Raw genomic sequence first — 27885 nt, 5'->3', positions numbered from 1 at the left:
GCCACCCCCGGGGCACGGGCCTCGGCGGGGCCGCAAGGCCCCCGGTCCCCCCCCTCAGCGCCCACCGGGCCCGTGCTGGTGGGGCCGGGCCCGCCGTGGGCCTGTGTCTCCGTGCCGGTCCGCAGCTCCACGCCGGACCCACGTGTTGTCCTGGCACGGAGTGGGTGTCCCCTCCCCGTGGGTACCCGCGCACCCACCCGGCCCTGGGTGGGTGACCCCCGAGTTGACCGGGGAGAAGGGCTGAGGTCGGCTCCCCCCCGCCTAAAACCCTCCGGTACCGGCGGGCAGCTGTTCCCCGAACACGTGCTGCTGCGGATGAAGCCCCGCAGGTGCCGCCGGGGGAAGGACACAGAGTGGGGGGGGCTTTACCGGGAGCGTGTGTGCGAGGAGGGGACGTTCCCGTTTTCCTGGAGGGGCCTCTGCCGTCTCTCATTGTCCGGTGCGGTGGCCTCATCCCGAAACGGGGCCGATGCCTGACTTGTGTTCCCTCTGCTTTCACAGAAATTGCTCCCTTCCCTCTTGACCTCTCTCGAGGACATCTTCACCCACTGGCAGAAGTAAGTGGAAGGAGGAAATGACTATCAAATAGATTCCAGAGTGTGTTAGCAACCAGGCTGCATGGCACGTGTGATCTTTATTTGCTGGCATTTCCCGTTGTCAGAGCGTTTCTGATGATAACTGTGCTGAGCAGGCTTTCCTCCTTGCCTCTGCTTTCAGACTGATTTGCTTCAGATGTTAAAGATTACTTTGGTTTAAAATTTCCTGAGCTTGGTGATAAGTTGCTACTCTAGTTTTGAGCAGCTGATGCTGTTCTTGCCGGTTGGGGTTAGTACTGGAGTATTGTGGGGCTCAGAGTCACGCTTTACTGCCAAAAATCTTTCCCCTAGTTCTGTTTCACTTTCTTTTTAAAGCCGCGTGCTTTGGAGGGATATTGACCCAAGAGCAGAGAATTTGAGCAGATGCTGAAATGCCAGGGCTTTTACAGGGACATAAACCTTGGGGTAGATCACGTATTTTCTGACTCAGAGTTATTCTCTTGGTTTCAGCCTGTCCTTTCAAGCCCTTACATGTTCTGTGCCTTTCTGCGTAGTTATTCCACCAAGTAGCCCATGTGAAGGTCTGCACGTGGAGCCTTCCCATCTGTGGAGTGTGATGATGTTTGCACCCACACTGTGCACCGCTCACTTTGGTTTGATGGTGGAGCTCAGCGCCGCAGGGAGAGGCCTGGTGGCAGCCACAGAGCTGGGTTATGGGGGAATCAGTGGGACTGGGCTTCTCTGCCCATGTTGAGGAGCACTGAAGTGAAGATGCTCCTCGTTGTGGCTGTGCCAGCAGCTTCAGGAAGGTGGGACTTTGCTTCAAAGGCATCTACTGCCAGAGAACCTCGTGCCTTGGCGCTACCCCAGTTCTTGGCTCTTGCATCTCCATGATTTTCTTGAGCAGGAGAAAGACTGGATCTAGGTGAGGATGTAGCAGTGTAGGAACAGGCCTGCAGTTCCCCCATCTAACAGTTTATTGCTCTCTTGAGTGACCTTTCTCTGTGCAAGTTATCCTGGGTGCTACTGCAAACTCTCCCAGGTGCTGCTGCTTTTAAAGCTTAGGGGGGTGACAGGACACTTGCATCACGTTTCATTCCTTTTTCTGGAGTGTCACCCTTCTGTTGCAGTCCCACCCCACAAGTACGCCTTTTATTCCTGGCCCCCTTGAGTTATACCTGTTTTGGAGTCAGAATGAGGGATGTGGTGACCAGTAGTTTTGTTTTTCCAGAAGGTGCCCTGCCTTGCTGGAGTGCTTTCACGTGGGTGAGCTGTGATTCTCGCGTCTTGTCACTGCGTATGCTTTTGACCTGAAAATGTCTTTCCTCTGACTGTGCTGCAGCTCTTGACCATCTAACTGAGGCCATCCTCGGTGCTGTCCTTCAGAAACTCTTCCAAAGTGAACCTAACCATTGAGAATTCATGTTACTTAAGAATGGCCGCCCTTCAGGGCTGCGTTTAGTCTTGGAAGACGCTGGGATGGGGTGGAAGGGTGCCCGAGTGGAGGTGGAAGCTGGTGCAGCCTCACCCCTGGAGCCCTCAAATGCTGCTGTAGGGCTGGCACCTGTGGACACCACTGTTTTCCCTCACACCAGGTATCCCTCAGCACCTGGTCACTCATGACAGATCCTCAGAGCAGTCTGTGTTGTTCAATCAGCTGCCACTGGAACAGGAAGGCGTTGGAGTGTCGTAGCTGCCTGTGAGACTTGCCTTATTATTCTCCTGAAGGGATTATTACAATAGTTCACAGCACTTTGTAATAGCAAATGTGCCCTCAGCCCAGCCTGTTTGCAAAAAACTTGCCATTACGCTACTGAAATGCTCATAAGCACCATCTTTACTTGAAAAATTGTCAGACGAACCTTGTTTTTAAGTTAGATAGACAAATAAAATAAGCTAAACTGGCACAAAAGCAAGGGGTCTCTTTGATAACTGTGGGTGTATCAGGGCTTTTACCAATTTAGAAGAAGTACTGTGTGTACGACTCACACACAGACTTGTTCCCAGCCAATGCTATCCTTGTAATAAAGCGAATGCATTACCTATGTTTTCATTTGAAAATTAATGATAACTTTAGCCACACCTCTTCTGCTGGAGCAGGTAGGATTCAGAGACTGGAAACACCCAATTGAACAGCTTAAGCGTTTATTACTTGTCTGTGGCCTCTTCCTCCCTTTCTTCCAACACATCCGTAGGCGCAGCCACTTCCTTTCTTAAATCTCTGCAACCTGACTTTTCTGTCCTTTTGGCCTGTGAGCCAAGGTTCAAATGGCTTTTGCAGCCTTTAGATTCACTTCTCAGAGCCTCATGGAATATCGAGACCTGTTTGGGGATCACTGCCCTAATCCTGGGCCTGCATTTATTGACTGTCTGGCTGTATCTGCCTCCTGGAGATGGAATTGGTTCTGTAGGGTGTCTTCATGGCTGTGGTGAGCACTAGCCTGACCAAATATGTTTTTACCATACTGCTAAAGGAAGAAAGACTCTGTGTAGGCACAGAAAAAAAAGTATTAGGCTCAGTATCTCTTCTGAGTATTGCTCTCTGGAGTTGCCTGAGGAGGACTGGAGGTGTCCCTTGCAGGTTAGAGAAGTATTTCTCCCACCCCCTTAGGAGCTTTAGAGGAACAACACTGCCTATCCTTAGGCCAGAGCCTGACTTGAGAGTGCATGAATAATTGATTTCCAGTTTGTTGAAAATATTTTTTTATCCATTTTGACGCAAATTCTCTTCCTTCAGAACTCCCTCGAATTCCCGGAGAAGAAAGGCGAGTGATGAGGATTCAGCCATCCCAGAAAAGATCCGAGTTCCTGATCCTGTGAGCAGCTCTGAGAGCTCGGAGAAAGAAGAGGATGAGAAAGAGAAGGCGAAAGCTGCAAATGGTAGGAGCCTTTCATCTCCCTGGCGTTGACAGAGTAGGACTGGAGGGTTGTGTAGGAGCAGCGTGACTTGTTTGGCTAGAGAAAACGCTTGAAAAGTGATGGCTATTCCCTTGTGCTCTATGAAAAATAGGACAACTAATTTAGCAGCCCCTTCTCATGTGGAGTTTCTGAGGAGCACAGATGTCTGCTGAAGCTAGAAAAAAACCTGTTGTGATTCATGGGGGAGGGATGGGTGTTGTCACTTGGATGAAGCCTTGGGAAGCCAATGCTGCCCACTGTGGAGCACCTTCTAGTTGGTCCCAGGTGTCTGTTGGGCCAGCAAAGGCAGGCCTGTTTCGTGGGTGAGAGAAGGACTTGTTAGTTGGTCATGAAAGCCAGTGGCCTCTGTCTGAGAATGGGGATGGATCCCTGGTGCAGCTGATGTGGGAGGCGTTGGCTTGCACAGTCTAACAAATACCCATGTGTCTGATGCGTTTTGGCTCAGTCTCATCTGCTGTAGACCAGCCCTTGGGAACATGCAGATCTTGGCAGGTTCCTTGTCTTGGTGGTGAGGAGAAGGATGGGGTGGAGGAGCAAAGCACTTGTCTGTCCCAAAGGCAGCAGCAGAGGTGTTGGGACAGGTGTGAAGGTCCTGACTTGCCTGCTGGGGCCTTGCTGCAGACCAGAGGTCATTTTCATGTGAGGGGCTCTCACACGATTCCTCTGTGGCTCTTTCTTGTGCAGCAACCAGCCTTCCCCTGGCCACCAACTCAGGAGTGAATGTAGAAAGCAGTGAAGATGATGACTCCTCATCAGAAGAGGAGACACCAGCTGGAAAAGGTGCAGTTACGGTAAGGCAATATTTCTCTTGGCTTTGAAGGCTGATAGTGCTCTGAGGCCAGGACTGTCCCAGACTCGTTGGCACAAGTAGAATTGTGGTCTGGAATTCATATTTAAATAACCCTCCTATGCAGCCATAAACCTTCTCTTAGATATCTGTCCCCCAAGTGAGCTCTATAGCTTGCCCAGCTGCCAGATTGCTGTTAAAGGTATGTGGTGTCCAATTTAGCCTCTCATCTGCCTATAGGTTTCTAATTTCTTTTGTTTCCTGTAGGTGACACCAGCTGTGGTGAGTGGCAAAGCTGCCAACTCCCTGCATTCTCCTCACAAACCCACCACCCCGGCGGGCAAAGCCGTGGCCCTTTCTGCTGCCAACAGAACTGTGGTCTCAAATAAGCAGCAGCCCAATGCCCCGGCTGCATCCGCAGCTCCGGCCAAGGCTGGGCAGAAACTGCCCAGTGCTGGGAAGGCTGGTCATGCCACAACAATCACAGCCAAAATAGGTCAAAGCAAAGCACCAGTAACGACCAAAGTACCGGAAAGCTCCAGCAGCAGCTCTTCATCAGAGAGTGAAGAGGAAGAAGAGACGCCAACCGTAAAGAACCCAGCCCCCAAAGTGGGTAAGGAGCCTGTGGGGTGTGATAAATGCATCCGTGCTCCAGCTTTGCTGCCAATCGGGTCTGAGCCGTGCCTTCAGCCTGTTCCCTTTCAGTTCCTTTGCTGGAAAGCTCAGAGTGATGCTTGTTCCTTGGGGAGGCTGTGAGAATACTGCAAAGCAGCCAGCTCCGGAGCTCTGTGGGATGAATCCAGCACGCTTGCTCCCATTTCAAGCAGCAGATTCTGTGCTAAGATGTCTGTCTGGCAGCACCCAGCGCTATCGGGGCTGGAGATAACAGCAGAGCCTCTCTGGAGGAGATGCAGTACTAATACTGCAGATGCTTTCAGCTTTTTGGAAAGGCACTGCAGCATCTTCTCTTTATTCCCACTTGCAAAGTGATTGTTTTTGGGTTTTGAAGTCTTCAGAGAAATCTTTTACTGCTTTGAAGTTTGTGTGTCAAGGTGGGGTGAGGAATAGATTGTAGAAGCTCTGATCCTTCTCTTGGCTCTTTTCCAGAGGAGGTCCAGCCAGGTTGGGTGTCCCTGTAGGGAACTGTCTGTGACTGGGCAGCTCCCCGTAGGGCCAGAGGGTGGCCAGGAAGGATTTCCCATCTCTGCCTGCACTCTGGGGAGTGGTGTTTGTAGGCCAATGTTTGTCTGGAGAAGCTGCTCCCAGCAGGCCACTGATGCTTTCAGTAGGGCTAGGTCCTCTTCTCTGCAAATCCCCTTGGTCCCCTTTGTGGCTTGTTTTGTTTTCCTGACTTCAAAAGCTGCATTAGCATCACGCTCTGGGAGCTCGGAGCAGGCAGCAGCTGTGACATCTCCTCGCTTGTGTTTCAGAGCTGAAGCAGGCAGCTGAGGCTGCTGAGAGCAGCAGTGAGGAATCAAGCGACGAGACATCCTCTGAGGAGGAGCTTGCAACTCCAACGGTCCAGGTAAGCTCCCCAGCCCAGGTTCCTTGTCTCTAGGAAATCACTTCACTTGAAGGAGAGGAAATGTTGCAATGCTGTAGTTTTACACCCCCTTCCCTGGGTGTGCAGGATCCTCAGTCCCAAGACCAGAGATACGCAGTGTGGCTGAGAGCCCTGCTAACCCCTCCCAGCATCAGCCAGTCCGTCCCAGTTCCTCCTGGTGCCTGAAGCTGAGGGAGATGCTTTGATCTGTAGAAGTGATTGATGTGCAACTGCATGGACTTAGTCAGGCAGTCCATGGAGAAAGTGGCTTCCTTCAGATAATCCACAGCCTGTGGGTCTGAACAAGCCCATCCTGGTTAAAGTTAACAAGGTAGCCTTTTAGGCTACTGTACCAAAGATGCCATACAGTTACAGCTCTCAGCCTGTCTCTTGTGAGATGTTACCTGATTCTCCTGTTCCCGTTTGTTCCCCCTGTTCCCAGGCAAAACCAGCTGTGAAAACACTACCGGTTAATGCAATACCTGTGAAAAGTGCACCTGCTGCTCCAGCGTCCCTCAAGAAGAATGCAGTCAGGCAAACAGCAGTGGCACCAGACCAGGCCAAACCCACCTCCACAACGGTTCCTGTGGCTGCAAAGCCCGATGACACATCAGACAGCAGTGACTCCTCAGACAGTGAAGATGAGGAACCTCCATCAGTAACCCAAGTGCGTTTTTCCGAGATTCCGTCTCTCCTTGCACGTCTCTCCTGGGCTAGGAATTGCAGTGGAAAGAAAATGTTGTAAATGCGTGTAGTATTTAGCGAAGTCATGTTGTGAGTAGGAGGAAAGAGACACGGGGTGTTTAAAGGCACCTCAATGTCTTTGCTCTGAGCTTTAATCAAGCCATTGTGCCTTTCTTTAAAAAAAAAAAAAGAAAAAAGAAATCCATCAGTTCTTCTAAATAAAAAAAAAAAAGCCCAGCAATTCGTTTCCCACCTGAAGAGGCAAATCGTCGTGGTTGAATTTGCCTCTCAGCTGTAAATTGCATTAAATAGTGTCTAATTTGTGGAACTGTAGTGCAGCTTTGCTTCCCTGCTGTGGGGAGCGCAGAGTGCTGCAGTGTGCCTCACTGGAGGGGACTGGTATCAGCAAGCTGATGAAGGATGTCTGGTCTTGCTTTCTCGTCTCGGGAGCCTGTCCCCACACAGCTAGATGAAAGGATGCCTTGTGTTTCCTGCCACTTGCTAATCTCCCTTCAGCATTTGTCTTTCCCAGGGGGCTCTGAAATCTCTTCTCAGTCTGAGCAAATGAATTACAGTGCAGTGGGATTTGCCTTGTTTCACGCTGTTCTTGTCTTGTCTTGTCCAGACAAAGCCACCTCCAAAACCCTCCCAGGCCGTTCTATCCCCGGCGAAACCTACATCAGCACCATCGCTCTCTGGCAAAGCATCTCCAGCAAAACCACTTCCACTGTCCCAGGGGAAGCTGGCACCAAAACCAGCAGTGCCAAAGCAGGCCAAAACCACACTGGGAAGGACTGCTGCTCCCACGAACCCTGCTGAAAGTACGAAGCCAGTGGAGAGCTCTGACTCCTCAGACAGTGAAGAGGAGGATCTCCCCGTGCCTGTCAGCCAGAAGGTAGGTGATACCACATTTCAGCTTGGTGCCAAGGGATGGGACACGCAAGACAATTGTTTAGCCCTTAAATGCTGCTACTGATCTCCTTGAAGCACCCGTAGCAAGTAGTATGTTGTGTCTCAGTCCTTCAGAGAGGAAGATCTTTCTACTTGGACACAAGTATAGCCTAACTCTACACCCAGCTGTACCAAAGGAGGGTGGGGGGTAACCTATTTGTTATCATTGCTTCACTCCAGTGCTTTGCCCCTCTGGACTGGGCCTTGTGTGCAGGGTCACAAATAGCTTGGTCTTGGCTCTCCTGTGAGGGTTGGCTTAAACTTCTCTTGAGAGAAGGACCATGAGCTCAAGATTGAACTCAGACTTAGGTGGCTGAGCTTGTAGGGAAGTAAATCCCTGCCAGGGAGCATCTGTAGGCCCGTTGTATGGAGACCTCCTGCATTGACTCAGAGCTGCAAGGATCTTTGCAAAATGCCCTGAAAGCAGCATTCCAGAGATGGCAGCTATTATCTGCTAGGGAGGAAGGGAAGCTGGGGGCAGAGCCTCACGTGTCCTCACAAGGAGGCTCTTTGTCAACACGTCCTTTTGCTATTGACAGGCAGGAGCCAGAGAGGCTCTGCATTTTTGTCTTTATAGCCTTGGTCTGCTCAGGTGGGTGGAGGGGGACGCATCTTAACAGTTGGCTCCGAGCTGCTCTCTTCCTGCGTGATTATATGTGAAGATTCAGCTCTGGGTGGCAGGAGCAGCTATTCTGATGGCTGTGCCGTGGGGTCTCGCTGGAAAACTATTAAGATGTGTCTCTTCTAGCAGGGGTTGTAGGTGAACATGCCGGGGTGGGTTTGTTCCCCCCTCAGTGTTGATCTGAAGCAGGTAGCTATCTTCCCGATGGCTATTTATTCACTTCAGCGTCTTTCCTGTTGCAAAGTGGTGATTACCCCTCCATAGCCACAGTCAGCAAGGAGGAGCTTGTCATCAAGGGAGCTCTATTTTTGCCAAACAGGCTGTTTCTTCCCGTATTAGTAGCCTACAGGCAGAGACCACGAGTGAAGCCTGAAGATAAACCATTAGGCTTAGCTGTGTCCACAGTCCTGTCCTCCCAGTCAAACTCTTCTTAACTCATCCTCACCATCTGCTGCTTGGGCATATGCTAACCACTGACTTACTGTATCCTGCAACTTCCTCTGGCTTCTGTGCAAGATCCAAACAGATACCGAGCGTTGGAAGCTGCTTCATCTTTCCTTGTGGGGGTGGATTAGCACAATTAAAATGAACATCATGCCTAAATTGAACTGCTTAATTGGTATGTTTACCCCTGAAGACTCAGGAATATTTAGTCAAAGAAGTTGACAAGGTGTTTGCATATTTTGTGGGGGGGAAGGATGGTGATGGGGGACAGTCTGGATTGACCTTAAAGGTGCTGTGAGCTGCTTTTCTTTTGCAACTGTTAATTCTGCTCTGCTTCCTCTTTCCTGGATGTTTTTGGGCCAAAGATGGCACTCTTTGGCTTCCCTGTGGAAGGGATGCTTTGGCTTCTGCTTAGTGGGGCTGGGCGTGAGATGCGCATGGGTGTGTTTGTTGGTAACCCATGCCTTCCTTGAGCATCCCAGAAAAACCTGGGGTTTTGGGCCAAAGATGGCACTCTTTGGCTTCCCTGTGGAAGGGATGCTTTGGCTTCTGCTTAGTGGGGCTGGGCGTGAGATGCGCATGGGTGTGTTTGTTGGTAACCCATGCCTTCCTTGAGCATCCCAGAAAAACCTGGGTGATAAAAGTTGTACCTGCAAGTTTTTATCTTGGACCACGGGCTCTGTGGGGAGAGGCCAAATTTCCTAAGAGATGGAGTGTCTCTTTCCCTGCTCAAACCCTGTCCCGGTCGTGACACAGCTGAGATACTGGTCCTGGTCCTGACACGCAGGTGATGGTTCTGCAGTGCACAGGCAGCAGTGGAGTGTGGTTGCTACACCGTGCTGGGTGCACGTGGCTGGGTGTTGTTTGCCCCCCTTGTCATGCAGCGCGGCGTGATGCGGTGGGGCCCAGCGGAGTGGCAGATGGGTTGTGCAGGAGCTGAATCATCACACTCGTACTGAGCCACAGGCAGCTCCTGGTTTGGGGGCTGGAGAGGGAGCAGGAAAAATGATTTCCTCTTGAATTATTTTTCCTCTTCTCCGAGTTACTTCAGCACCTGCGATTCTTCCGTTGTCAGAAGCTCTCTGCTTGTGTTATCCTGCTCCCTGGGTGTAACTCAGTCCCGCCTGGGACGTGGTGGTTGTCAGCGACCCCGAGATGAGGTGAATGGAGGGAACTTGGCCTCCTCCCAGGAAGATCTGAGGGGTCCCTGGGCTCTGTAAAGCTTATGGTGGTTTCTTTGTGGATGCTGTTATGTTCTTTCTGTGTCAGGATGCCTCTGTATGGCAGCTCTTTCCCAATCTCTTGCTAAGTTAGGAAATGAAGCAGCCCTTGTGCCGTGCATCCGAGCAGGGGGAGAAGCCAGTCCCATGGCTCTGAAGGTCTTCAGAGTGAGCGAGTGGGGTCTGATCTCAGTAGACTATTCCCTGGCACAGCAGTGCTTGGGACAAGAGGGAGGGGAGCTAGCACGTACAAGTGGAGTGTGTGAATTCCTGTGTCTGCTTCAAGGAGTTCTCTCCCTTCAGCATTGCAAATCTGGCCTCTCTCCTGGAGATAGTGACTCACTGGTATCACAACAAAACAGACAAGTGAGGTTTGCAATCCCCCCCCCCACCACCACCCTTCCCAAGCGCTTGTGGAGGTTTCTGTTTCTCTAAGCAGAGTCAAAATGTGCTTGGCTTGTTCAGAGAGCTGTTCTGTAATGGGATAAACATGCAGATGCTGTTGTCTGTTTAGTGTTTGGCTTGGAGATGATAAACACTGCCCCAGTGGCAGCCCTTAGTGGGGCTGTGCCAGGAAGCATGCTGAGATCCGTCCTCCTGGGAGGCTGCTGGGCTAGTGCTCTCGGCTGCTGGCCAGGAGCAGCCCCCAAGTCCTGCTGAAGTCCTTCTGGTCCTTTGCTGCGAGGGTATCGGTGTGTTAGCAGCGTGGCAGGGAGGCTGCAGCCAGGCAGGAATCTCTCTCACCTTTCCACAGGAGGCCTGGAGACGGAGAGCTGAAGTGGGCTGCCGTCACGTGCGGGTTGGATGGGGTCTGCCTGCCCTGGCAAGCGTGATGTGCTCTTTGGCAGAGCAGCCCGGAGATGAGCCATGAGTGGAGTAAACTGAGTAGGCGCAGAGCACTGCGAGCCTGGAGAAAAGCTGCGGGTGGTGAAGTTGCCAGATCTCGCAACAAGCGCTCCCTCTCCCTCTGCCGCCGCCGCCGCTAGCCTTCAGCAGCGTGCAGGAGGGCTGTCTGCAGCCCTCAGCCCAAGCTGGGAGAGGGGCTGAGGAGAGGTCCTCTCACCTGGTAGTTGTCTATCTGGTGCTGTGATAACTGCAGCTTCCTAGTGCTGACACACTAGTTGCTTGGGACAGTGGCTTGTGAGGGCGACAAAGATGGTGAGGGGTCTGGAGAATAAGTCTTATGAGGAGAGGCTGAAGGAGCTGGGGTTATTCAGCCTGGAGAAGAGGAGGCTGAGGGGAGACCTTATTGCTCTCTACAACTACCTGAAAGGAGGGTGTAGAGAGATGGGGGTCGGTCTCTTTTCTCAAGTCACAGGCGACAGGACAAGAGGAAATGGCCTCAAGTTGCACCAGGGGAGGTTCAGGCTGGATGTTAGGAAAAATTTTTTCACTGAAAGGGTTATCAGGCATTGGAATGGGCTGCCCAGGGAGGTGGTTGAGGCACCATCCCTGGAGGTGTTCAAAAGACGGGTTGATGTAGTGCTGGGAGGTCTGGTTTAGTGATGATGCTCCTTGTTTGTTGTGTGGGTGTCTATTTTTGTCAGTTAGGTTGACGGTTGGACAAGATGATCTTTAAGGTCCCTTCCAACCTAGAAGATTCTGTGATTCTGTGACCTGTTCTGGGACATCAGAGCGTTGACAGGTGCTGTAGAAAGGTACAGCCCAAGTGAGTTGCAGGGGTTTTTTTGTTGTCTGGAGATTTCTAAATTCTTAGACCTGTTGACAGATTGGTTTCTAAGGTGCTCAATCATATCTTGAGTCCCGATCTGTCTTTGCCTGTCCTCCACGTTCCCAAACCTTTGTGTCAGCCCTGTGTCTATGCTGGGTTCTCCAGCAGCTCGAGGATGTAGCTGCTTTTGGTACTGTCTCTGAATATTGCAAATGTTCTGGTACAAGTCTTCCCAGCTCCTGCTGATTCCTTAAGCTGGGGTGAGATTGTGCTTAAATGAGAGTCTTCCTTGGAATGGGGGTCAGGATTGTGATGCTTCTCCTGCCCAGCCGGTATCTCTCGGTAAGGAGTTGCTGTTATGAGTGTATGAGCACTGTTAGCCCTGTGTGCTCGTGTGGTAAAACACACTCAGGCTTCCTGTCGAGAGCATACTGCTAAATGCTGTGGTTTGTCTCCTCAGCAGCTCAGTCTGGGCAGTAACTGAAGCCCCTTCCAATCTTGACACACCAAGGATACAGTGAGTGTTAGTAACAGCTGTGTTAGGGTAAAACAAAACCCAGCTTGAGCTGAAACTGCACTTAAACTCCTAAACAACACCTGTACTAATACCACATTTCTGGGCCTGTGTTTCTTTCTTGTTAAGAGGTTGACAGAACAGCCTGTTCCCAACCTCAGCCAGGCTACTCAAGCTGGGTTGCCTGAAAAAGCTGTGGGAAGCACCTTGAAAAGCCAGGCATCAGAAAGCGAGAGTAGTGACTCGTCTGACAGCGAAGGGGAGTCCCCTGTGGCACAGACACAGCCTCCACAAGCTGGTAAGTCTCCTGGTAGTGGCCAGGATCCCTCACCTGCATCCTTATGTGTTTCCTTCTCTCCCCTGCACGTGGAATGGCCCAGCCTGTTGTGATAGCTCCTGCTGGGGAGAGCTATGGAGAGCAACTCTTTGAGACAGTCTTTGATGACAATCTCTTATACTTTTCCTGTAGTGAAAATCACTGCTGTGCCCCAGCCACCAACTGTGAAGAAGGCACTGGCTCCAGCACCAGCCCCAGCCCCTGCACCTGTGGACAGCAGCGATGATTCCAGCGAGGATTCAGATTCAGAGGAGGAAATAGTCCCCCCTTCGCAGGTGAGGGCCCGCTGACCTGCTGGCTGTGGATGCTGTTAGTCCTGCATGCTCAGGAGGCCTCAGGACTTGCAAGGTGGTTGTTGGGTGGGTGATAAGCAGTGCAGAGATGGGCCCTCCTGTTGGCTGGGTCAGGTTTTCTTGGTGGCATCCCTGGATCTCGCTGGCCCCAGCTCTGGTGCACATCTTGGCTGCAGCAATCTTGCAGTGTGTGAGAGCAGCGGAGGGTGTGAATGTTTTGGCAGGAACACGAGTAGACGCGCGAGCCCAGACCTCCTCTGGGACTCTGTCCCCTTTGCCCTGCTCCAGGGAGTTAGACTGGAAGAGCAGGCACATTCTTTCAGGCAGAGTCTTTCCATGAGCTGGGGAGCTCCAAGGCAACTTGCTCCTTGTTTCTTCCCAAACTGCTGGATGTGGGGTGCAGCTGGAGCTCTCTGGGCTCCCCCTCTGCAAGCCTCAGGAGCCTGGAAGGATCTGCTCTGAAGGGTAGCACAGTGGTCCTGCTGCCTTTCAGCTGAAGGAGCCAGACCTGTGCCTTGGGGAAGGGAGGTGACACCCATATCTGTGCAGAGACACTTCTAAGTGTCATGGAGCTGATTGCAGCTCTCTCATCTGAGTCTCTTCCTGTCACATCTCTTCATGTCCCCATGCCAGTCCCACAGGGCTGAGCTCCCTAGGGCCTGAGCCACCTCGGTGTGTGGCTTGGATGTCTTTACACCTCTGCTGCAGTTTGAGCCTGAGAAAGAAACCACATGAAGAAGGCTTGACTGAGAAATGTGGCTGCTGTTCCTCTTTGGTGGTGGCTTGGCTGGTGCTCTGAGCCCAAGGCTTAGTGCCCAAGTGCTCTTCTTGTCCCGCACACATGTCCCCCATCTGGCCAGCACCCTTGCTGGGAGAGGGAGATTATGTGCATTCAAGGAAACCCTTCACCATGTTGGCCTGATGCTGTGGCCAGTGGAAAGGCTGTCTCCCCCCCACCCCCAGCTGGCAGGCAGGCAGCCAGCCTGAGCAGTCCTTGATTAAAGCATGTTTATAGTACTGAGATTGTATAAAATAACGCAGTTGCTGTAACCTGAGCTTTGTGCAAGACGGCTGAGAGCTCACGTCGGATCGGCGGCTCTCTGCGTGGTGGAGCGTGGCTTTCCTTTCTGAAGGCCAGATGTTGTGTGAGGGAAATGTCAGCCCACAAAGGCCCGGCTTGTCAGAAATCTGGAGAGGGAGGGCTGCTCACGTAGCCTCGTTTGTAACACAAACCAGGAGGCTGAGCACTCTTTCCTCGCTCCTGCTCCCTCCTCTGCTGGCATTTGGGTCTTGGACCTGATGTCAGTGTCTGATTTCCGTGCCCCTGGCTCTTCTATTTTTAACCCCTCTTACGTTTAGTTTGATGGGAGGTTTCGAATGTGAGGCAACAAAATCGCTTCTCGTTAATTTGTTCTCTCGTCTGTGGACCAGAAGGCAGATCTGCCCTGTGGTTGGTGTCTTTGCTTTATCTCTGTTGCCGATTAACTCTCAATGTGTGCTTTTTAGAGTGCAGGAGACATCCTGGAGCCCCAGTGCCTGCTTTGCAAAGTAGGGTTTGCAACTGCAGTTTTGCTGGTGCTGCAGTGGATGGGGATCTCACAGCCTGCAAGCACATCACATTTTCCCTGCCTGCCCTCAGGATGGGTGCTTTTGGGGTGCTGAGCTAATGCTTTAGGCACTCCCGGGGTGCTGGCCCTCATTTCTCTCCTCCTGGCTGTGCTGGAGGCCCTGCTCAGGGGCTCATAAAAGACAGAGCTGGCCTGTAAAGTGGGGAAAAAAATAAATACAAGCCTTGGTGCTGTGCTGAAAATGATGGAAGGGCTCAGGAGATAGTGGTGGATGAGGGTACGCTTCTGTGTCTCTTCCCTCTGAGCTGGGCTCTGTCCTGATTTTTATTTTTTTTTTCCTCATCTATTTTAGAGTCTGTCCCAGCAGAACGTCAAAGCAACCAAGGTTTCGAGCGCAGCGGCTGCCAAGGCTAATGCCACCCTGCCTTCAGGGAAAGGGATAAAAGCACCTGCTGTCCCTCCAGTGAGCAGGGTGTCCGAGAGCTCCAGTAGTGATTCCTCAGACCAAGAGGTGCTGGTGGGAGAGGTAACGACGGAGGGGACTGAAGTGGGGAACTTCCCTGGGGAGAGTGATGGGCAGGTGGGTGTGCTGGAGCCCGAGGCTGGTGCAGTGTCCCCAGCTGGGAGAGCATGTCTGTTGAGGGGGGCTGCTCTCTTTTAACCGCTGCTTTTGCACCATAAGGTGAGGCAGATGATCAGAGGGTAGCCCTGGTACCTTTGCTCTTCCTGCTTTCCAGCTGGCTGGCAGATTTCTTCCTCTTTTCGTGGTGGCAGTGCACTGTACAGTCAGTTGTCTGCTTCATCTGTGGGTGGGGAGAGATGGGGGGTCTCAGCACCCACTCTGCATGAGAGGTTCTTGTGCTAACCTTGTCTCAAACTGGAACAGTACAGCTGATGAAGGGCTGTGGTGGTCCAAGCCCATCTACTCTGGGCTCTGTCTTGTATTTCATGAGCATAAGCAGTTATTCCTCCTTCCAAAATCATTTCATCTTTCTCTCCCCAGGCCGCCTCCTCTCCTTCTTGCTTGAAGCAAACGGTTCCTGTGGGAAAAGCTCCTCCAGCCAGCGCTGCTACCCTTCAGGCTGCTTCACTTTTGGGAAGTCCCACTGCCAAGTCGGGGAAGCCAGGCCTGCAGCCAGCACAGGATGCCCAGCTGAGCCAGGCTGTGCCACCAGCCCAGGCAGAGGAGACCTCGGACAGTAGCAGCTCCTCAGACAGTGACGAGGAGGAGACGCCCAAGCAGCCCCAAAAACCTGGTTAGTTCTCCCAAGAAAAGATGCTCTCAGTGCTGCTGGGCAGGCCAGGGTGGGGACAACATTTTGTTATCCTGTGAGAAGGATATCACCTTCACCCAGTGGTTGGAGATGGGTTCCTCCTCTCAAGTTCTCCCCTTCCCTTGGAGGCAGAAGGCCTTTTGGTGGCAGTAACTGTGCTGGGTAGGTGAGCTCAGCCCCAGGTGGCCGTGGTGGGTTTAATGGGATGAATTCTGCTTCTCCAGCAGGCTTGCAGCAGAAACCAGAAGGGACCCAGCTGGCCCACAGCTCCTCCTCGGAGTCCAGTGAGGAGGAGGAGGAGGCAGCATCACAGGTATGGTACCTGACCAGGCTCTCAGATCTTGCACCTGGCTCATAAGTAGGACACAGAAGATTGAATTCTCAGCCATAGCCAAGGTGGTGCCGAGTGGGTTTGCCAGCACAGAGGTGGGGGCTCCCCAGTGCAGTGCTGTGAGCAGGGCCTTTTAGTGGGGGCAGAGAGAGGTTTTTGAACCTGGAGTGCTTCCCCCAGCAGCCAGTCCTTGGGTCCAGAGCTCATGGTGCCTTCTCCAGGGGAAGGGATGGGAGGAGGTGATGCCTTGCAAGGGTTAAACCAGGAGGACTGGTGCGCAGTGCCTATAGCAGCAGGCTTTTTTTTTCCCTCACTTTTTATTTGTAACTTAACCTGTGTCCAAGCCATTAAATTCCCTTTGTAAGTAATGTGCAAGGCGTGCAGCACATCTGCAGTGCATTAGCTGTGCGTGGGTGCATGCTAATGGCCAGGAGCCTCCCCCAAGCTCGCTTTGCTGGGCGAGAACAAAGAGGAGACCCTCTCCTGTCAGCTCTTGCTGCTGTAAGCTCAGCCAGCGTCTGTCAGTGCTGGCCCCTTCTTCTGGCAGCCCTGGCCTCTCTGCAGGGCTGGCTGAGTGGTGCAGGATCATTCTGCAGGTGGCCAAAGGTGGGTCCTTCCCTTGGAATACAGGGACAATAGCAGCAGAGACAGATCTGTGTGTCTGGTGTGCGGGAGGCTGCTTTGCTGTGACTCTTCAGTGTGTCTGTGCTGTTTCAGTCCCTCCTTACAGGCTATGTGGACCTCTCCAAGACCCCAGCAGCACCCCAGGCACCAAAAACGGTTCCCTCCCAGCCTGTAGTCAAAGTGGGGCAAGGGAAAGCAGACCTCACTGCTGCAAACTCCCTCGCCAAGGCCACTGCGAAAGCCACCCCAGCTGACAGCTCCAGCAGTGACAGCAGTGACTCCGACACAGACGTCGAGCAGGTGGCCACCAACCACAAAGCAGGTGGGTCTCCTTTGGCAAGGCTGGGAATCTGCTTGGCCCAGGAGCAAAGCTGTGCTGGCACAGGAGGGTGACACTGGGACGGGGCCCTGTTCCCAGTGTGTCTCCGCCGCAGAGCCCAGTAGCACGGAGTGCTGCTGCCGTCTGCTGGCTTCTCCTGGCCACCACACAGCCCCTCTTGTGCTGGCTGGCTCCTGAGCCTCTCTGCTTTTGGTTCTTCCAAATTCTGCTTTAGTTTTAACAGTTTTAAACGGAAAGAGGGAAGATTTAGATTAGATATTAGGAAGAAAGTGTTTACTCTGAAGGTAGTGAGGTACTGGAACGGGCTGCCCAGAGAAGTTGTGGATGCCACATCCCTGGAGGTGTTCAAGGCCAGGCTGGATGGGGCTTTGAGCAACCTGATCTAGTAGGAGGTGTCCCTGCCCAGGCCAGGAGGTTGGAACTGGATGATCCTTAAGGTCTCTTCCAACCCAAACCATTCTATGATTCTAACTGCAATAATTAATGCAATTAATGGGAGTAGGTAGAGCTCTCCATAAAACCTATGCCCTCTGCATTGGTGTGCTGCAGTAGTGATGGCTCCTCCCCTGGACGAGGGGCAACGGGCACAAGTTGGAACATAAGAGGTTCCACTCAAATATGAGGAGAAACTTCTTCACGGTGAGGGTGACGGAACCCTGGAACAGGCTGCCCAGGGAGGTTGTGGAGTCCCCTTCTTTGGAGATTTTCAAAACCCGCCTGGATGCAGTCCTGAGTAACATGCTCTAGCTCTAGGCAATCCTGCTTCAGCAGGGGAGTTGGACTAGATGATCTCTATGGTCCCTTCCAACTCTAGAAATTCATAGAAATTCAGTGAAATTCAGTGAAATTCAGTGAAACACTGGCTGAGGAACATCTGCAGTGCTGACATTCAAGCCTCTCCTTGGTCTTTCTGGGCTCTGTAGCTTGTTAGTAGTGATGGCTCCTGTTTAAACACTGGCTGAGGAACATCTGCAGTGCTGACGTTCAAGCCTCTCCTTGGTCTTTCTGGGTTCAATAGCTTGTCTGGAGGGCAGAGGACAGGAAGCAAGTGGGAAGACCTATGGAGAAACAAAATGTCCTGCCATTTTCCTATTACCCTGGTTTGTTGGCAGATGGTAAAACTTGGAGCTGGAAGATTCTTCTGCTCTGGTGTGACCTTGGCACCTTCTGATGAATTCTGGTCTGGCTGTGAGCTCTGGCCCGCTCTAGAGGCTCAAATGGAGCTGTTGGCCTCTTGGACACGTCATTAAGTTGTGCAAAGTGCTGTTGAGGAGGTTAGAACTATATATAGGTTCAAGAAGGCCCAGGTGCTGGGTGTAGGCCACTAGTGATGGTTAAATGTGGTGGTATGAATACCCCTTCCACCTTCAGAAGTCCCTGGCTCTATGGGGGATGGTGTCCTGGGGAAGGACTGGTCTATCTACACTCACCTATATGGGGGATGGTGTCCTGGGGAAGGACTGGTCTATTCTACACTCACCTATCTTGTGCTACAGTTTCCTGTTGTCTGGTCCCTGTTCTTCATGGATGTGGCCAAAGCTGTTGTGGCTCTTGTCAACCACTTCCCTCACCAGATACTTTATCTCGGGCTGAGACATCTTTCTCTGGCTGTGCTGTGGCTGGGATGACCAGCAGGCTTTGCTGTTGAGAGAGAAGCAGATGGTCCTCTTCAAACTCAAGCATATTTCCATCTTCCAGTAACTCTGTGGTCTATGTAACAAATGCTCCCTGAGTCATCTTCTCTCTATTGTCATTGTTTCTGCAGAAAACAACCCCCCTCCAGGGCAGGAAGCCACAGGAGCCTCCAACAAAGACAAGGTGGCAGGAAAAGTGGAGCCAGGTCATGCCAGCCTCAAGCCTTCCCTAGTCAAGAAAGCCCTGGCCGTGAAAGAGAATGATGTCGGGGCAAAAGGGGTGCAAGTGACCCCCGCATCATCTGCAGTGTTCTCCGTCCCACAATCAGAGGAGTCAAGCTCAGGGAGCGAAACTGAGGTCACCACTGCTGCCAAAGTTCCTGCAGTGCAAACACTGAAAGCGTCAGAAGAGAAGAAGAAGAAGAAAAAGGAGAAAAAAGAAAAGAAGGAAAAGAAGAAATCTTCCTCCACAGCAGACAAGGCCGTGAAAACATCAAAGAGCAAAGACAAAGAGAATAAGAAGCAGAAAACGTCTCAGAAGCGGAAACTGCCAGGAGAGGATGGGGCTGCTGGGCAGCCCAAGGAGAAGAAGCGGAAAGGGCAAGCTAATGAAGAAGTACCCAAAAAGAAAAAGAAGAAAGCGGCTGGTGACCTGGAGAAGTTGCCAGGCAGCAAGGAAAAGAAAAAATCAGCTAAAAGTAAGCACCCCTCACTTGGATCTGCGTTTGCAATAGGTTCTTAAAGCTGATGTGTGTTCAGCCTCTGGTTCGAGGCCCTGTAAGTAGCACCCACTTTCCCGTTGGCTTCCTGCTCGGCTGCTTCCCTCTTAGCCCACCTGAAGCCAGTGCCAGATTTTTAACACCCCACTTCGATGTTTTTCTGCAGTCTCAGCACTGGGTGGTGTTGCAGACAGCAGGCTGGGTGCTCCTGCCCCTCTGTCCTGCTCTGGCACTCTGGGAACTGCGTTAATACTCGCTCTGCTCCTTGCTGCCTGCAGAGCAAGCTGCTGTCCCCGTGTGTATTCTATGGCATGACCTGTCCCTCCAGGGCTTTCTCCTTTCCTGGCCGTTACCCTGGCTGGAAGCAGCTGTGTAGCTGAGGGCTGGCAAAGGGTTGAGGTGAGTCTGCCTTGAACCTCCTGAGGCCTCTCTGCCTGGCTCTGCTGGGCTTGGAAGAGTTCTTGCTGGTTGTAAGCCACAAGGTCTGTGTTCTGCCTGGTGTCCTGCCCTGTGGCTGTGGAGCAGAACAGCTCTGCCAACCCAGCTGGCTGCCCTGGCTCCTCTATGGCAAACAAAACCTGTGCTAGCAGAGAGCCAAGGTGAAATGTGGCTGAGGAATGGCAGGCAGAAGGTCCTGTGGACATGGCAGAGGAGGCCCAGAGTTCTCATGCGCAGGGTTTTGTGTTAGTCAGAGCTTCCTGAACATGGCCCCTTGCTGCCAGCATCTTTAGAAGAGATCAGCCTTGAAATCTGCGCTGTCGTCTGCCGTGTCAGCCCCCGCTGTTCCCCGTGGGGTGACAGTGCCCCTTCCTGACCTTGCCTGATCAGTGGCTGTGCTGCCACGTGGTGAGCAGCTCATTCAACTCATTCAAGAGCTTTGACTCGGGGCTATCACTGCTGTTTTCAAACCCCTGGAGAAAAGAGGAGGATGCTCCCAATTAAGAGTGTTTCCTGCCCCTCTTGTTTTGAAGTGCTCTGTTTGCTGCCCTAATGCAAAGGCAGTTATTTTCCCTTGCAGTGCAGACTGACTGCATTTGCAAATCGGAGCGAGTTCTGTTCTGGATCTTGTAGGCTTTGGGAGATGGAGATGGCAGATCCGGCCCTCCCATCTCCAGGATTTCTGTTCCAGAGATGCAGCCCTTCATCTTGGAGGAGGCAGGTTTGCCTGTCAGCCCTTTGGGGGCTGTTGCACAGGGGTGAGCTGTAGCCTCTTGGAGCAGTTTGTGCTGTGTCCATCCTGTGTTAGTAGCTCCTCTTGCTCTGATTCCTGGCACGTGCCTGGCTACTCCAGCACTGGAGCAGTTCCTCGGAGTGGGTGGGCAGCAGGAGGTGGAAAGAAGGGGCTCCAATGTAATTCTGCCTACATGTGTGCATGGATGGTGGGATCAAGCTGCTCTGGATCAGAGATACCGGAGAAACAGCCCTGGGTGCAGCTGCCTTGTAGCTGGAAAGAAGGGGCTCCAATGTAATTCTGCCCACATGTGTGTATGGATGGTGGGATCAAGCTGCTCCAGATCAGAGATACTGGAGAAAAAGCCCTGGGTGCAGCTGCCTTGTATGTAGTAGGGCTCTGTCCTCACACAGTTACTGCTCTGGAAAGCTTTCTCATGTTTGGAAGTGATCAAAAACTTACTGGAGATGTTCCTACCACTCTGTACTCCATCTCAGAGGTGTGCAATACCACAGTCCCTCTCTTAGTGGCATTTTCTTTCCCCTCTCCCAGAAAAAAAGACTGGAAAAGAAAAGAAGAAGAGCAAAAAGGGGCCTTCAGAAGGGGAGCCTATAGCAGATGGCTCTGCTGAGGTTCACAAGAAGAAGAAGAAGGTATGTGCAAGAACCTGGGGTTGGGGTACCATGGGGAGAGCTGGTCTGAACCATGGTGGTGATGCTCATCCCTGCAGGCTGGTGAGGAGCAGAGCTATGTCCTGGCCTTGCTGGCCATACAGAGGAGGCTGCAGTTCATTGTGGCCAGTCTTGAGGCACCCTGACCTTGGGTTGGTTGGGATTGGGGTGCCTCGAAGAAGGGCTTATTCCACTATTGCTCCCCCAGGAGAGATCCCTTTCCCTGGAAGGGTCAAACCCAGGGGCCCTTTTGGTGGCAGAGAACCTGCCCATGGAGTAAGTGCTGCTCTTCAGCTGTCTGTTCATCTAGTTTCCAGCAGAAACTGGAGCTCCTGAGGGCTTGGCAGGCTACTGCATCCCATCCCAAGGGCAGAGGGTAGACTACAGAGTGTTCTTTTTAATGGCTGTGTCCTTGAGGAGATGGTAGCCAGGATGCCCTTGAGGCTTTGTTGGGTCCTTCATGTTTGTGGTGCGGATGATACTGATTTTATTTTTCACCCTTTTCTTTTTAGAAGAAGAAAACAGCTGAGCCCGAAGGATTGTGAGAGAAGGTACATGGCCTGTGGGGGCTGTCAGTTGGTACCTCTGAACGGCGGTAACCTTGGCCAAATTCAGTACTGCTGGGCCAGTCTGGGGAAGACAATGTGCCCTCTAAATGCTCGCTGAGTCAGCCTGGCCATAGATTAGAGGGCCAGGGAGTGGAGCGGTGTAAGGAAGGTCACACAGCAGCGTGCTGGCTTCTCTTGGATGTGTTTGACCTCAACTCTGTAGCTGCTGAGAACTGGATGTCCAGCCTGGATGTTGCTGTCCTCTGTCATCAGCAGAGATAAGCGGCCTCTGGCAGTGTCTCTCTGTCCCTGCTGACCACAGGGAGCTTGGAAAAGTGATGTGGAGTAGATGGTGATGTTGTAGCCACCTGGAAACGGACCAGATGCCTCTGCCCCTGCTCTGCTCAGCTCTAAGGCTGGTATCCTCCTCCCCACCCCTAACTCTTTTAACTCCTCTCCCCAAAGGTACCGCATTCCTGTGATTAAGGATTTATGGGTGAAGATCAAACAGAAGAGAGGAAAAGGAAGCCCATCTTGAGAATTCCAACTTTTCTTTTTTTAAAGTAGTTTATAACTTCTTTTAACTGTGACTTTTAGAGCAGAGCAGTGTAACTTTCTGCCTCCTCCTGCCCTGCTGGGACTCAGAGATGTGTTTTATTGCCCCTCCTGATGGCTCACCTGTTGCACAGGAACTGAACTGAAGGAGGCAGTTTGACCAGAGAAGAGCCAGGTTGCATAAGCTGCTTTCCTCCTAGTTGACACCCAGCCATCTCTTCCCCTCTCTCATCACAGAGATATATTTTTAAGAGAAACTTTTACTTGTTTTGTTGGTTTTTTTTTCCTTCCCTCCCCTTTCTGTGATTTGTGGTGTCAGTCCTTTTGCTACTACAGAAGAGAGCTCTCGGGTTTACTTTTTATTCTAACCCTGAGGGCAGTGGTTATTGTTTCCCTGGAGTTGCACTGAACGGCTGTGTCCGGCAGCTGTTCTCAGCCAAGGCGGCACAAGTTTTTGTGGGTTTTTTTATGGAATACAAAATAAATATATTAAAAAAAAAAAAAGGGGAGTGAGATTTTGCTTCAGCTGCGTCTAAGGGAGGAAGGAAGGTAAGAAGCCCTTCGGTTCAGGACCCAAACCCAGGGCAGGGCTCAGTTGGCTCTGGAAAGTTCATAGCCACTGACTGTTTCAAGCCCTGGGGAAGAAATAACTGTTTTCTGCCCGCTCCCCAAGGAAGAGCAGATGCTGTTGCTCCTCAGCTTTGACCTGCATGTTCTTCTAGAGTTGGTTTGTGTGTTTTTCATTACTAAAATGCTGTGTAAGGGCAGTGCTAAGAGCAGGTTTGTGCATCACCTGCTGCCTCTGGCTGGGTTCCTCGCTTTTTCCCAGCCTTGGGTTTTGGCAGGTGAGGAAAAGGGAGCAGATCCCCTTGTGCTCCTCCCTCCCAGGCTGTGCAGCCTGGCTCTGGGCTTTGCTGGCCACAGCACAGCTCCTGGTTGCCACCCTCCTATCTGCACAACCCGGCTGCAGGGGGGAGATGGCTATGGCACAGGGGGCTGCTCTCCTCTGCCCCCAGGCTCCGTGACTCCCTTAGAGGTGATTTCAGCCTCCCGAGCTGTGCAGGGGGACCCAGGGTGTACACACAGAACATGTGATGGGCCAGGAATGGGGCAAGGAATCCTGGGTGGGGGCACAGATGTCCGAGTGTCTGCAGAGATTTTTTCTTTTTTTCCCTTTTTTCTTAAGATCAGTTTATTTTTAACCTAGGACAGCTGCAAAGTGTTTGCCAGCACTGCCCTGCTGGAGTTGCTTACAAGGCTTTCTTATTCAGAAGTTTATTTGAAATAATTTGGCTTGTGAGATCATCTTATGAAGGAACTATCAGATACATTTAGGAAAATTGGAAGCCCCTCTGCCTCCAGGGTCAGATCCTCTGCCCACTGTTCCCCACTGCTGCGGCTGTTCTCCAGCCTGAAGGCAAAAGCTGAAGGTGAGCATCTCTTCTCTACAAAACTGAGCACTCCACAAGAAAAACTCTCTCTCCCAGTAATTTCCTAGGGCTTCCACCTACAGGGGTCAGTTAAGAAGCTGGTGGAGGTGGTTTTGCTGCCTTTAATGTTTGTTCAGTGTAAGAAAGCGTTAGTGGCTCGTTCTTCAGCAGGGGTGAGCGGTGCTGCGGGGGCCAGGGAGCGAAAGGGAACAGGGCTGTGCGTCTGACATCGCCGAAAATCATTTCCCAGCCTGTTTTACCCACCCTCTGAGGAAACGCTTGGTCTCCAGCACTGATCCTGGTGGCATCTCAGCCCTGTCTGGTGGCCTTGCAGCAGGGGAAGGAAGGGGCCCAACCCGTGTCTAGAGGGGCAGGAGCGCGCAGGGGTGCCCGCTGTTAATCGTCTCAGGAAAGCGACGTAAGAGCAGAAATGATACAGAGCAAAAAAAAAATTAGACCACAGGAGCTGGGATGCTGACGAGGAGACAGGCATCCACTGGTGTCCTCTTCTACTCTGTGACTGCTGGGGGGAGAAGAAGAGGAGGGAGTCAGTAAGATGGCTCCAGGACCTCCTGAAGCCCAGGCTGCTTTTGCTGTGTCTCCATCACCAGCTCCCCAGCAGTGCTTTTCATAGAATCATAGAGGTTGGAAGAGACCCTTGGGATCATCGAGTCCAACCATCTACCCTACTCTACAAAGTCCTCCCCTACACCATATCCCTCAGTACTTTTGTGCTGCCCTGGCTCTTGGGGCTGGACCTGTGCCCCACCACCACCACCTCCAAGCACTGAGGGCTTTCCCCAACACCCCCAGGACAAGACTTGGCCTCTCACCTTTCTCCGCCCCCAGCTTGAGCATGTCCACCCCGGAGAACATCATCTCCTCCGGCTCTGCCGTGGCAGCGGTGGTGTCTGTGGGAGGAGGGCAGGAGATGGGTGCTGGACCCCTGGGGCTGCCCCATGGCCCCCCACCCCTCTAAGGGCAGCGGGGGAGAGCCTGTGCCTACCCACGGGTCAGGGGAAAACCTTGACTGTGCACCTCTGCTCTTCACTGCAGCTCCCCAAGGAGGGCTGGGGGGTTTAGGGTCCCCTCCAGCCTTAACGTGGGGAACAAAGTGGGGTGAGGGATGTTCTCTACATCTTGGGCACCCTCCTTTCCTCTCCTCTCCCTGGCAGTTCTCCCTGATGGCAAGCAAAACAGGGAACAGCATCCATGCGTGCTGCTTGTTCCTCTTCTTCCCCACCCTGGCGACCTACCAGGGCAGTCCAGCTTTTCCCGAGTGGCAGTGCCCTCAATCCTGGTGCCATTTTTGTAGGAGCACCAGCAGTAGCCCGTGGAGGCATTGCACTGCTTGGGCAGGTAGTCGCCGTTCTCATCGCACTGGGGGCGGAAGTGACCCGGCCGGACACCCCCAAAATTGGCCTCCGCCTGGCACTTAGTTTGCACTAAGGGCAATAAAAACAAAGGGGAGACACCGTGAGCCCCCCCTTGGGCCCTTCTGTCACCCGGCAGCCCCGGTGGGAGCTTTGTATCCAGAAGCAGCTGAATTAAACACAAAAGGAGAACAAGCCCCATCCCTGTGACCTTTCTAAAGCTCTTGGGCTATTCAAGGACCGAGGATTTGGTGTGATGTTCTGGCTTCTCAGACATTTCCTCAACCCAAATGCCCTGCGGGCACCAGCTCTGAGATGTCCTAAAGGCCACCAACCACAGTCCCCACCAAACAGGTGCCCCATGGGATGAAGAGGTCCATGACCAGTCAGGGGATGGAGGGTTTGGTGGCCTTTGGGATGCCCCGTGCTGGCACCTCCTGGCGGGTGGTTGCTCCCGAAGGGCCAGTCCTAACCCTCCCCAGCTCAGCAGCCCCATCCCTGATACCTTTCTCCGCCGGGATGGCCTTATGCTCCTCCACCTTGGGGTTCTTGGCCATTTCGAACAGCAGCCACTTGTGCATCCAGGACTCAAAGGCCTGCAACAAGGGGAACCAGCGTGTTAACCCACATTGGGGGGGTTGCACCACAGGGGAGCCATGCTTTGAGCTCCAGCTTGGGCCAAGGAAGGTTGTGAGCACCACCATCTTCCTTGGGGTGGGAGTAACCCAAGCCTGGCTCAGGCAGGACTTTGTTTTTCCAGGTGGGGACACCCCAGTCCCTCCCCAAAGCAGGGTGCTCCTGGAAGGGAACGAGTAGGACGGCAGCCAAACACTGACCTTCCAGTCCACATCAGTCATGGTGCTCTTCAGGCGCTTCAGGTTGTCCATCAGGTTGTCCTTCAGCTCCGGGAACATCTTCATGGGGTCTCCTTGCTGCAAAGTGATCACCATGATGAGACAGGGCAAAGAATAAACGAGGCAGGAGGGGAGAAGTTCTGCTTATATCAGCCAGATGGACATTGCAGGAGGCCAGGAGCTCCCCAGGAGACTCCAGACCCAGCCAAGAGACAGCTTGGAGCTGGAAGCAGAGGGGTCCCATGACCAGGGGGCAGCTGTGGGGTGGGAGGGAGAGTGGGGGACCTTACCAGCAGGATGTGCTTCACTTGGTCCTCAGTCTTGTTGCTAGCGGGGGCCATGCCCTTGAGAGAAAAGGCAAAGGGGCAGCGTGAGGGCTGGCAGCAGACCCTGGGGACACCTGGCAGCGGCCAGTGCCACAATGCCATGGGCATCTCTTACCATGTTGCCTGCAGAGGGGGCAAGAGGCAGGACCCTCATGGCCAGGGGCGTGTTCACCATGGCCATCTTCATCTTGTTCACCGGCTTGGCACCTGCCGAGGAAGGAGCAGAAGGAGGGGTGTTGAGTTGAGTGGTCCAGGGGAGGACCTGTCCCCTCTCCCCGGCCACCCCCACGCTGGTGCCCATGGGGCTACTGACTGGCGGGCAGCTTCTTTTGCAACGCCTCCAGCTGTAGGGTCTGGGAGGTCTTGGTCAGCTTGCTGATCTGCCCGCTCTGCTGGTAGACGAAGTAGACGGTGACAGCCTGGCCGGCGATCAGCAGGGCCACCAGGATGGAGAGTGTGGAGAAGGCAGCTTTGCGGCCCAATGAGGACCTGCAGGACACGGAGAGGGAGCTCAGCCCCAGCCACCGGTGGCAGGAGATGCCTTCGTACCCTGCCATCGCTGCCCACCCCCCCAAAAAAACCCCCTTCTGCACCCATCACCCCCCGGCGCCTCCCCAAACACCTCCCTCCCGGGGGGGTTTGCAGCCAGACAAATGCAAATTCCCCCCGTGGTGGGGTGGAGAAGTGAAATCTCAGCGTGAAGGTCATTCCTCCCCACTGAGGGAAGTGAAACCCACTGCGGGGGCGAGGCGGGGGGGGGCACTGGAGGGTACCCGAGGAGCATGCGGACACAGGGGGGCTGCGGGCAGGGGATTTGGGGGCACAGCATCGCTCCGGGCATTGCCTTTTGGAAGCACCTGAAGCCTCGCTGGTCCTGGTGGAGCAGAGGAATATCCCATGGGATGCCAGACTGCACTTAATTTGTAAAATTTGGTGCAAAAAGCCAAGGTGGGGGCACCCCCGAGCGCGCAGGCAGCAGCAGGGGGGTGTCACAGCGCTGCCACCGCACTGGGACACCGAGGGGAGGCAAAGCCAAGCAGCGTGTGGCCGCCTGCCGTCCTGCCGGGGCCAGATCCCGGCCCCCCCGGGGCAGACGGGGTGCTGCGGTGCCCCACGGAGCCCCCAGCTGCCCCCCCTGCCCCCCGAATCGGGAGCACCCATGGGTGCTGCCCGGCTGCCACCGCGGCTGCAGGCAATGTCCCGAGCGGGGACTCGCCGCCCGCACGTCTGCCTGGCGACTGATGATGTCAGAGGCTTCCGCGCTTCTGATTGGCTGGAAGTATTTGGGCGGGGCGCCCCCCCCTCCCCAAGGGCGTTGGGGGGGCTGGTTGGGACATGGGGGGCTGGTTGGGACATGGGGGGTGGCCCCACAAAGCCGTCTGGACTGTGGGTCCTCTCTGCCTGCCCCATAGCCATCCTCTGTCCCGCCTGCCCCACAGCCCCATCCACCCCATAGACACATCCTGAGCCTGCCCCATAGCCATATTGTGCCACAGCCACCCCACAGCCGCACCTTGACCCCCCCCTGCCCCATAGACACGTTGTGCCCCATCCACCCCACAGCCATATTGTGCCCCATCCGCCCCATAGCCATATGGTGCCCCATCCACCCCACAGCCACACCTTGAGCCTGCCTGCCCCATAGCCATATGGTGCCCCGTCCGCCCCATAGATGTGAAATAGAAATTCTGCCCCATAGAAATGTCTGCCCCATCGATGTGCCTTGCCCTCATCTGCCACACCATGAACCTGGCCACCCCACAGCCACACCATGTCCCCATCCGCCCCAGAGATACAGTGACCCCCTCCCTCCACCCCATAGCCACCCTCTGCCCCTGCCTGCCCCACAACCATGCTCTGACCCCTTCCGCCCCATAGTCGCACCACGTCCCCCTTGGCTCCACAGTGCCCCATAGCCACAGCGTGACCCCCACCTTCTGCCCCA

General features: G+C 53.5%; 2 protein-coding genes across 9 annotated transcripts in view; one reads left to right on the top strand and one right to left on the bottom strand.

Annotated features, from left to right (window-relative positions):
* TCOF1 (Treacher Collins-Franceschetti syndrome 1) overlaps window positions 1–22214 on the top strand; it is a 22578-nt gene extending 364 nt beyond the window's left edge. Inside the window, exons 2-18 of one of the 3 annotated variants that reach the window (XM_014948145.1) lie at window positions 502–557; window positions 3274–3416; window positions 4140–4246; window positions 4510–4855; window positions 5673–5767; window positions 6228–6452; window positions 7095–7364; window positions 12022–12190; window positions 12362–12504; window positions 14443–14616; window positions 15094–15346; window positions 15589–15677; window positions 16413–16641; window positions 18425–18991; window positions 20736–20836; window positions 21367–21405; window positions 21868–22214. In XM_014948145.1, coding sequence (XP_014803631.1) covers window positions 502–557; window positions 3274–3416; window positions 4140–4246; window positions 4510–4855; window positions 5673–5767; window positions 6228–6452; window positions 7095–7364; window positions 12022–12190; window positions 12362–12504; window positions 14443–14616; window positions 15094–15346; window positions 15589–15677; window positions 16413–16641; window positions 18425–18991; window positions 20736–20836; window positions 21367–21399 — 3000 coding nt within the window. In that variant the 3' untranslated portion in view covers window positions 21400–21405; window positions 21868–22214. Of the gene's footprint in view, window positions 1–501; window positions 558–3273; window positions 3417–4139; window positions 4247–4509; window positions 4856–5672; window positions 5768–6227; window positions 6453–7094; window positions 7365–12021; window positions 12191–12361; window positions 12505–14442; window positions 14617–15093; window positions 15347–15588; window positions 15678–16412; window positions 16642–18424; window positions 18992–20735; window positions 20837–21366 lie in introns of all 3 variants that reach the window. The other 2 variants (XM_014948146.1, XM_014948144.1) reach the window with 2 other exon arrangements.
* Window positions 22215–23216: 1002 nt separating this feature from the next.
* The window catches only part of CD74 (CD74 molecule, major histocompatibility complex, class II invariant chain), a 4816-nt gene continuing 147 nt past the window's right edge, over window positions 23217–27885 (bottom strand). The window contains exons 2-9 of one of the 6 annotated variants that reach the window (XM_014948148.1): window positions 26254–26429; window positions 26056–26147; window positions 25905–25958; window positions 25597–25692; window positions 25266–25356; window positions 24644–24832; window positions 24221–24298; window positions 23217–23910 (exon numbers count right to left, since the gene is read on the bottom strand). In XM_014948148.1, the coding sequence (XP_014803634.1) occupies window positions 23897–23910; window positions 24221–24298; window positions 24644–24832; window positions 25266–25356; window positions 25597–25692; window positions 25905–25958; window positions 26056–26147; window positions 26254–26429 (790 nt within the window). In that variant the 3' untranslated portion in view covers window positions 23217–23896. The remainder of the gene's footprint in view (window positions 23911–24220; window positions 24299–24643; window positions 24833–25265; window positions 25357–25596; window positions 25693–25904; window positions 25959–26055; window positions 26148–26253; window positions 26430–27885) is intronic. The other 5 variants (XM_014948149.1, XM_014948150.1, XM_014948151.1 and 2 more) reach the window with 5 other exon arrangements.

This window comes from Calidris pugnax, unplaced genomic scaffold, assembly GCF_001431845.1.
Source record: "Calidris pugnax isolate Ruff unplaced genomic scaffold, ASM143184v1 scaffold27, whole genome shotgun sequence".
Classification (NCBI taxonomy): Eukaryota; Metazoa; Chordata; class Aves; order Charadriiformes; family Scolopacidae; genus Calidris; species Calidris pugnax.
Note: the sequence above shows the minus strand (reverse complement) of the source record. Positions and strands in the feature narration are given on the sequence as shown.